The sequence below is a fragment of the Anomaloglossus baeobatrachus genome, chromosome 4 (assembly GCF_048569485.1).
Source record: "Anomaloglossus baeobatrachus isolate aAnoBae1 chromosome 4, aAnoBae1.hap1, whole genome shotgun sequence".
Lineage (NCBI taxonomy): Eukaryota > Metazoa > Chordata > Amphibia > Anura > Aromobatidae > Anomaloglossus > Anomaloglossus baeobatrachus.
The window spans coordinates 429,762,133-429,772,341 of NC_134356.1; the positions used below are offsets into that span (position 1 = coordinate 429,762,133).

At 46.9% G+C, this 10,209-nt stretch overlaps 1 protein-coding gene across 1 annotated transcript in view; it reads left to right on the forward strand.

Annotated features, from left to right (window-relative positions):
- SHANK3 (SH3 and multiple ankyrin repeat domains 3) overlaps positions 1–10,209 on the forward strand; it is a 617,492-nt gene that overhangs the window by 367,790 nt on the left and 239,493 nt on the right. Inside the window, 1 exon segment of the mRNA XM_075345440.1 lies at positions 1,979–2,312. Coding sequence (XP_075201555.1) covers positions 1,979–2,312 — 334 coding nt within the window.

The window sequence follows — 10,209 nt, forward strand, 5'->3', positions numbered from 1 at the left end:
ACACGTTGGGGTGGTCTCATTCCTTCTCTGCAGTGATGTTCTAACACATCACTGAATATTACCACAACTACAAGCGATCATGTAGCTGCGACAGCAAGGAGCCGGCTGTCAGACAATGCCGGAATCCCCATAGAGAAGGCACAGATTGTTTATTACTGTTTCTGCCTTCTCCATCACTGTATACACAGCACTAAACAAGCACTGTGTATGCAGTAATAGGAAGTGTTGATGGTGCTTCCTACTCCATACATCCTGGTCATATGATCTCTGTGTATACGGAGGGAACAGGAGCTGCAGAGTTATAGGAGACTCACACAGCTCTGCCATAAAGCCAGGAGGCTACATTTCCCCTGTAACTGGGGCTTATATACCAGGCCCAGTTATGAGGGAAATAAGATAAAGAGAAAAATATAATGCTCCCTCAAACATTTTTATGACCTTATGAAAGGCACAATGTGCAAAAGAAATGAGAAGAAAAATAAATAAATAACAGTTAAAAAATAGATAAATTGGTTAAAAAAAGTCAATCCAAATTGCTGTTATCAGCTCTGCCTAGCAGAAAGAACATTTTTTTACGGGTCTTTAACCCCTTCACGACCATAGACTGATATATCCGTCATGGAGCGTGTCCCGGTAAGCCCCGCCCCCTGCCGAGGGCAGGCGGCGGTCGGCACACATATCAGCTGTTTTGAACAGCTGACATGTGTGCCTGCATGTTGCGAGTGGAATCGCTTCCACTCGCAACATTTAACCCCTTAAATCTCGCTGCCAAAGTCTGGCAGCAAGATCTATATGCGCGCGGCTATGTTTTTTACTTACCGCCGCCCCCACCGGAAGTCACGTGCGTGATCACGTGACTTTCGGTGGTTGCCATCGTAGCACAGGGTCATGTGATGACTCCTGCAGCTATGAAGTTTCACTTTCGTTTTCCCTCGGCCGCGAGCAGAGAGAAACAGAAAGTGACTGAATCTGCTGTTTACAGCTGTATAGCTGTGATCAGCAGATAGATAAGAGCGATCGGATTGCTGATCGCTATAGCCCCCTAGGGAGACTAGTAAAATAAAAAAAAAAGTAAAAAAAAAAGTTTTAAAAAACAAAAACCTAAAAGTTTAAATCACCCCCTTTCCCCCCATTGAAAATTAAAGGGTTAAAAAATAAATAAATATACACATATTTGGTATCGCCGCGTTCAGAAATGCCCGATCTATCAAAATATAAAATCAATTAATCTGATTGGTAAACGGCGTAGTGGCAAAAAAATTCCATTAGAAGCGACAGCTCGAGACGCAAAAAATAAGCCGTCACTGAGCCATAGATCCCAAAAAATGAGAACGCTACGTGTTTCGGAAAATGGCGCAAAACGTGCGCCACTTTTATTGGACAAGCTTGTGATTTTTTTTTTAAAGCCTTAAATACAAGTAAACCTATACATGTTTGGTGTCTACAAACTCGCACCGACCTCAGGCATCATACCCATACATTAGTTTTACCATATAGTGAACACCGTGAATAAAACATCCCAAAAACTATTGTGCCATCACACTTTTTTTGCAGTTTTTCCACACTTGGAATTTTTTTTGCTGTTTTCCAGTACACCATATGGTAAAACTTATGGTTTCATTTAAAAGTACAACTTGTCCCGCAAAAAACAAGCCCTCATATGGCAAGATTGACGGAAAAATAAAAATGTTATGGCTCTCGGAAGAAGGGGAGCAAAAAACAAAAACGCAAAATTGGAAAGTGCCCCGGGGCTGAAGGGGTTAAACTACGTGTACGAAAATACCTGAAAATGTGACCAACCTGGAACTGGGGTGAATGGCCCAGTTTTGACCTAAAAACTCTGATGAAACCTGGACCGTTTTTTAAATACGATAAAACAATCCATAGATGTCTGATTGAGGCTTTATACTCACTCGTTATTTTTTCTATGTACTTTTACTGTGTCCTAATGACAATTTTCTCTCCCTCTTTTTACTAGTGCCTTTTCGGGAGACTCCAAGTTATACAAAACGCAGACGTGTTGTGAGCTGTGTGGGTCTCTCATCGCCGCGTTTCCTACAGCGTTCCGCCAGTGACAACAACCTCAATTCAGATGGGGCTCATTACTCTCCAGTGCCGTCGCTCCGTGGTCTACCCCCTCAGCTGCTCACCCAGGGGCCTGACACCTCCGGAGGGGCAACTGTGGGGGATAGCAGCCTCGCGAGCACTGCCAGCTCCCGCAGCACACACAGCCGCTCTCCATCATTACATCGTGCAAGAGAAGAGAGAGATACTGACAGCCACACTCTGCGAAGGGGAAGAGGAAAGAGCAGGTAAATGATTTATTATTGAGTTTAATGGCAACGCTATAAGTGTTCAATATACCTCCCCTTGTGGTGACTCCAGGCAGGCACAATGTTGCCATACCTTTACTTATTAAAGGAAGCCTGTTACATACAAAATTAATTTTATGCAATGCATACATTGACTTTACCCCTATAAATATCATACTAGCACTGTACTGGTTACTGGTCCTGTGCCTGAGAAAATAACTTCATATGCAAATCATGGGGCTTCAATGCACATGTGGCTTGGCCAAGAGTTCAGTGCAATGTTAGGCTTTCTCATTTTGGATGTAGGGGTCTTTTCCTGGCTTGTATGTACTTACAGTGCACACAGTGGCAGTGCACCTTCTCCTCCCTGGCATCTCTCTGCTCTGATGCTGATTGCTACACTGATACATCCAGAAGTGCAGCGAGGGGCGGCAGCACGGGGGAGGCAGCGTCCATGTACACTTTCTCACTAAATTTAGGCAATGCTTGCTTTGGGAAGTGAACTCTGTCAGTCAAAAGTGGGGGAAGCCCTCACATGCAAAGGTGGAATCCTGCACTAAAATCTTGGCCATGCCAAGGGTGCACCGGAGGTCCTTCATCGGTATAAAAATTAAGTTATTTTCTCAGGCACTGTACCTGTAACAGCTATAGTGCTGAAATTATATTTATCGGCACCCATATCATTGTATGACTCATTTTAAAAGCATTTTGGGGTGACAGACTTCCATTAATGATATATCCCTACCATATGTCTCCACTTTTATCTGTACTGAGTGGACCAATGGAACCTAACAATCACAAAAACAAAGGGGCAACACTCGCAGCCCTTGTTGGAGTGCCCTAGCCATTTCATATTCTGCCAGGCACAGCAAAATATGGGCATCTGTCGTGATTGCAAAATTACAATCTGTGCAATGTGGTATTGCAGCTCAGCCCTATTCACTTTCTAGTGAATACGACAACAGGTTTATGCTGCTCATTTTCAAGTAGTGACAAATACCCTGATTCTATGTCTATGCTACTTGTATAGCAATATTAGAACACAGAGCGCTAGAGTCTTTAAATTTACCAGAATATAAGAATACCCCATAGACAACGTGATACAAATGTATAAAACATTTTATTATTATTATAGTGCACAGGGTATTACAGTACATACAATCAACAATTATGAGAACCAGATTTGAGTAGGTGAAGGAAGAGGGGAGACCCCCACGTGACCCAGGGAGTGTATCGGTGGTTATAACGGACCTGCCAGACCAAATAATTGAAGAACTTATTGTGGCAACCTCATGCTCACAAAATGATCCCAAATAGAAGCAAACACATCCATTGTGTCACTAAGTTACAGGACCCATAACTTAGGCCATTGGCCTTGAATCAGGTCATGACTCAGAGAGCCCATATATAGGGCTGCACAATGGATGGGATATATCTTAGGGCAAAATTAACACTCAATGCAATACAAATGTAGCAAAATACAGAGTGCCCCAGCAATAACATATTAGTCAATCATTTAGTGAAGCATGCAGGCTTACCACACACTAGGTAGGCGTCCGAAAATCCTGGAGGACACGTGGGGACCGACGTCCCGACACGTGTTTCGTCACAATGCTTCGTCGGGGGACGATGAATAAAAGAGTGCCGAAAAGTGGAGCTTTAAAAGGGGACCCTAATTGGTGACACGCCTCCATTTCACTACGTGCACCGGAGCAGGTAACCGCTGCGGACCGCGCCGTGGCTCGGACTCGGCGGCCGGAAGTCGATGGAGCGAAAACTTCCGGTGACGTCACCGTACGATACTTCCGGTATTCCGCCGCAACACGCGTTGCCACGGACGCGAATCAACAGGCGGAACCCACTGCAGTGTTAGGTAAGATGGACCTGCCCCTATGAAAAACCTGATCCCACCTCCATAATCCCAACAATGGCAGTATGATATAAATTACACAGAAACATATATATATGTACAAAAACACTTAATAATACCATCCGGGAAGACATATTATAGAGTACATACATGTCAAACATTGTTTATGTATAATAGAAAGGAGGAGAATAAATAGAGTGAAAGGCAGACGTCTGCAAAGGATGGGAAAGAGGAGGGAGAAACAAATAGATGTAAAAATATACCCAATAATTACAAAGATTTCATGTATATCAGAGTTCCATGGCCTCCCAATTATAGGTTCTGTAGGTATAAGCGAGTCTTCATTTCTTCCAAGTCGAGTTGGTAACAGAACTCGAATGGGGGACCAATGGACGGGAAGGGTAGGAGGGGAAGGAGAAGGAGGGGGGGGGGGGGGGGAGGGGGGGGGGGGGGGGGGGAGCGGGAGGGGGAAGGGAGGGGGGGAGGGAGGGAGGGAGGAGATGAGTGGCCAAAGAGGAGGGGTTCATGACAAAGAGGGTCCCTTAAATTGAACAAAAGAAAGACACACTCTGTTAAAAGAGTCATAAGACCACCACTATATACAGCATGAACAGACAATATTCGAAGAATCATAAAAAATCATAAAAAACGCATCAGGGGCTACGCAGCCATTCACACCTCAGTTGCTGAACCAGGGTGAACCCAACCATCCTAAAGATAAATTCTCGAGTTTCATAAAATCCGAATGGGAGGGATTCAAACTCCCTACTACTACCCCCCATTCGGATTCACCCAAGATATCAGCATGGTGGAGATAAGGTAGAGGCTACAAGAACGGGGCAAAAGAGAGCCGTTCATTCAGCCCGTCTGGTGCCTGAGTACCCAAAACAAAGATCCACCGGCACTCCATCTGTGCCAGCCGTTTTTTGAGGTCGCCACCCCGAATTCCCAGATGTGCCCTATCAATACCCCGGACCTGAAGGGATGCAGGATCGCAATTATGAGCCTCCCTAAAATGTCTGGGGATCGTTTTTAGGGATTCGGGGTTGGTGGCCTCTCTGGCTGCCAGAACATCACGCACATGCTCCCTCGTGCGAATACGGAGCTCACGTGAGGTCAGACCGACATATATCTTGTTACAGCCACACGTGGCGTAATATACTACGCCAGATGTGCTGCAAGAGATATATGTCCGAATGGAAAACTCCCTCTTTCCGTCCGCTGAGCAGAAGGTTGTGGCCCGAATGATGTTCTGGCAGCCACGACAGCTCCCACAAGGATAGCAGCCGACCCCGTTGGGGACCACATCCAAACAGGGGGTTAATCTTGGCCACATAGTGACTATGCACCAATGCGTCCCCTGAGACTCCTCCCCCTCCTTGCCGTCATCAGGGGGCGTTCAGGTAAATAGCCACGGAGGGAGGGCTCAGTATGGAGAATGGCCCAATGTTTATTTAGTACCGCCCTGATTTGGTCCCACTGTCGGCAATAGTTGGAAATAAATCTTGCCACTGGACTGGATGTGGGTTTTGTAGTGACATTCCCAGATAGGAGCTGGTTCCGCTGGGAGTGTTTCGCACGCTGGTAGCCTTTTTTGATGGATCTCTGGCTATACCCCCTCCTTATGAACCTCTCCCTCATATCCCCTGATTCAGATTCGGAATCCATCATCCGACGAGCAGAGTCTGCGTAACCGCAGAAACTGGCCCGTCGGGATGGCATTCACCGTCGACCTGGGGTGACCCGAGGTAGCATGGAGGAGGAATTAACTGACGTATTTTTCCGGAAAAATGGTAGTAGCAACCGCCCCGCTAGGTTCCACCGAGATTCGAATGTCCAAAAATTCGATTGTCCTTGGGTCCGACCTGATGAGTTAAAAAGATGTTATAGCCATTGGAGTTCAGATGACGCACAAAAACCTCCAGCTCAGAACGCGTTCCCCCCCAGACCGGACCAATATGTCGTCAATGTAGCGCAGCCAACACTGCGCATGGGAGCTCGCCGGCACGCCGTCCCCGAAAACCTCCCTCTCCCAATAACCGAGAAAGAGGTTTGCGTAAGACGGCGCGCAGGCAGCCCCCATCGCAGTGCCGCGCCGCTGGAGGAAGAACCGGTCCGAAACACGAAGAAGTTATGCGTCAATATGAACTCCAACAGCTCCATAAGGAGGGCGGACAAGGACCATCGAGGACTGCTCGAATCAAGTAGAAACGCACGGCGGTCAGACCATCCCGATGGCAAATGCTGGAATACAAGGCCTCCACATCCATCGTAACCAAGATCGCCCCCTCCTCCAGGGTAAGACCCTCCAATCTCCTTAGGACGTCTGCAGTGTCTCTGACATGAGAGGGCAGCGTCTCCACCAAAGGGGTGCAAGTAGTGTTCAATAAATTTGCATGTGACGTCACACAGCCCTCCCATGCCAGAGACAATGGGACGTCCAGGAGGTGTCTTTGGGTTTTTATGAACCTTGGGGAGGAGGTAGAAGTTGGAACGACAGGTGTTTTAACTAGGAGGCCCTCATAGATCTTTTTAGGGATAATCCCCTCCTCGAAAGCCCTCAGTAGAATCCGCTCCAGGTCACTGGTGAAGCCACGTATGGGGTTATGATGGAGAGGTTTCATATGCGTCCCGGTCCCTCAACTGCCGCCATGCCTCCCTCTCATATAACTCCACTGGCCAAATTACCACATTCCCGCCCTTGTCGGCAGGTTTAATTACCACCCCATCTAATGATTCGATCTCCCGTAGTGCCTTTTGTTGTTGTTTAGTGAGGTTATTTTTACCCCCTCTCCGTGGGAGTTGCTGGATATCTTTAGATACTAATTCACAGAAGATCTGGATCGGGGGGCATAGAGACAAAGGCGGAAATGTGGTAGACCTTGGCATGGTGTGACGTGGGAAGTTACCTGATTGGTGATAGGCCGACTCCTCCTCTAGCTCCTCCAGTGCAGCAATGGCCTCCTGTTCCCGGATGGAAGTGCTGGGTTCCCCTGTGGCTCTTTTAGAGTGCAGTTTATGTAGCACCAGCTTCCGTAGAAACAGATGGAGGTCCTTGATTACTGAAAAGAGATTGAAGTTAGTCTGGGCACAAATGACAACCCCAGCTTCAAAACCTCTGTCTGCATGGGGGTGAGGACATGCTTGGATAGGTTAATTACCTCCATCTGTCCATCACCTCCTTTTTTCCGAGCCAGAGGAGGGGCCGACCGTCCACCACCCAATGCCAGGTCTGTTGATTCCGGGCCAGGGCCAATCTAGTGTTCGATCTTAGATTTCTAGTGGTCTCAGGTACGGTGTCTTCCTCCAATGAGGACACAGATGAAGCAGACATTGAGATAGACGAGGCCTGATGCTTCTTCTTTTTATTGGGGAAGGACATACCTCGCCAGCGATACACCTGACCACTTTTATAGTCCGTGACGTCGCGTTGGTACTTCTTCGTCTTGGTACTCAGGATCTCCTTTTCCCACTTAGTAAACTCCTTTATCAAGTGAGTCGTTGTATTTAGACAACTCTTCAGGGGTACATTCAGACTCCAGGTTGGCCTGAACATCTGCTATCTCCTTCTCCAAATCGTTAATGGATTTCTCATTAAGCTCGATAAGGAGCTGCATGAAAATCCTGGAGCAATTGGACGCGGCCTCCTCCAACCTTGTCTTAACTGTCTCCTCTGAGACCACAAAAGAGGGGAAGACCCTAACTCGTAATCCCCTGGGGACCAGTCCCCTATCAAGGTATTTTTTCATGAAGGCTACGTTCCACCACAATCGCGTCTTCCTGTTTAACATGGTTTTAAGACTATTCATGCGGTCCATGGTGGACCTAGAACTCGTAGTAATTAACTCCTCCCCTCCAGCTTCAAAAACTCTATCCAGTTGAGTTTCCCACGTTTTTTCGCGGGCTTTATAATCCATAGAGACCTGGAATAAACCTGTGATAAACCACAGAAAAATAGTCATATATAACCTAAAAAGGCCAAACATTATAGGCAACAACTCAGAAATACATTAGAACACAGAGCGCTAGAGTCTTTAAATTTACCAGAATATAAGAATACCCCATAGACAACGTGATACAAATGTATAAAACATTTTATTATTATTATAGTGCACAGGGTATTACAGTACATACAATCAACAATTATGAGAACCAGATTTGAGTAGGTGAAGGAAGAGGGGAGACCCCCACGTGACCCAGGGGAGTGTATCGGTGGTTATAACGGACCTGCCAGACCAATAATTGAAGAACTTATTGTGGCAACCTCATGCTCACAAAATGATCCCAAATAGAAGCAAACACATCCATTGTGTCACTAAGTTACAGGACCCATAACTTAGGCCATTGGCCTTGAATCAGGTCATGACTCAGAGAGCCCATATATAGGGCTGCACAATGGATGGGATATATCTTAGGGCAAAATTAACACTCAATGCAATACAAATGTAGCAAAATACAGAGTGCCCCAGCAATAACATATTAGTCAATCATTTAGTGAAGCATGCAGGCTTACCACACACTAGGTAGGCGTCCGAAAATCCTGGAGGACACGTGGGGACCGACGTCCCGACACGTGTTTCGTCACAATGCTTCGTCGGGGGACGATGAATAAAAGAGTGCCGAAAAGTGGAGCTTTAAAAGGGGACCCTAATTGGTGACACGCCTCCATTTCACTACGTGCACCGGAGCAGGTGACCGCTGCGGACCGCGCCGTGGCTCGGACTCGGCGGCCGGAAGTCGATGGAGCGAAAACTTCCGGTGACGTCACCGTACGATACTTCCGGTATTCCGCCGCAACACGCGTTGCCACGGACGCGAATCAACAGGCGGAACCCACTGCAGTGTTAGGTAAGATGGACCTGCCCCTATGAAAAACCTGATCCCACCTCCATAATCCCAACAATGGCAGTATGATATAAATTACACAGAAACATATATATATGTACAAAAACACTTAATAATACCATCCGGGAAGACATATTATAGAGTACATACATGTCAAACATTGTTTATGTATAATAGAAAGGAGGAGAATAAATAGAGTGAAAGGCAGACGTCTGCAAAGGATGGGAAAGAGGAGGGAGAAACAAATAGATGTAAAAATATACCCAATAATTACAAAGATTTCATGTATATCAGAGTTCCATGGCTCCCAATTATAGGTTCTGTAGGTATAAGCGAGTCTTCATTTCTTCCAAGTCGGAGTTGGTAACAGAACTCGAATGGGGGACCAATGGACGGAAGGGTAGGAGGGGGAAGGAGAAGGAGGGGGGGGGGGGAGGGGGGGGGGGGGGGGGAGGGGAGGGGGGAAGGGAGGGGGGAGGGAGGGAGGGAGGAGATGAGTGGCCAAAGAGGAGGGTTCATGACAAAGAGGGTCCCTTAAATTGAACAAAAGAAAGACACACTGTTAAAAGAGTCATAAGACCACCACTATATACAGCATGAACAGACAATATTCGAAGAATCATAAAAAATCATAAAAAACGCATCAGGGGCTACGCAGCCATTCACACCTCAGTTGCTGAACCAGGGTGAACCCAACATCCTAAAGATAAATTCTCGAGTTTCATAAAATCCGAATGGGAGGGATTCAAACTCCCTACTACTACCCCCCCATTCGGATTCACCCAAGATATCAGCATGGTGGAGATAAGGTAGAGGCTACAAGAACGGGGCAAAAGAGAGCCGTTCATTCAGGCCCGTCTGGTGCCTGAGTACCCAAAAAACAAAGATCCACCGGCACTCCATCTGTGCCAGCCGTTTTTTGAGGTCGCCACCCCGAATTCCCAGATGTGCCCTATCAAATACCCCGGACCTGAAGGGATGCAGGATCGCAATTATGAGCCTCCCTAAAATGTCTGGGGATCGTTTTTTTAGGGATTCGGGGTTGGTGGCCTCTCTGGCTGCCAGAACATCACGCACATGCTCCCTCTGCAATACGGAGCTCACGTGTCAGGACATATCGACATATATCTTGTTACAGCCACACGTGGCGTAATATACTACGCCAGATGTGCTGCAAGAGAT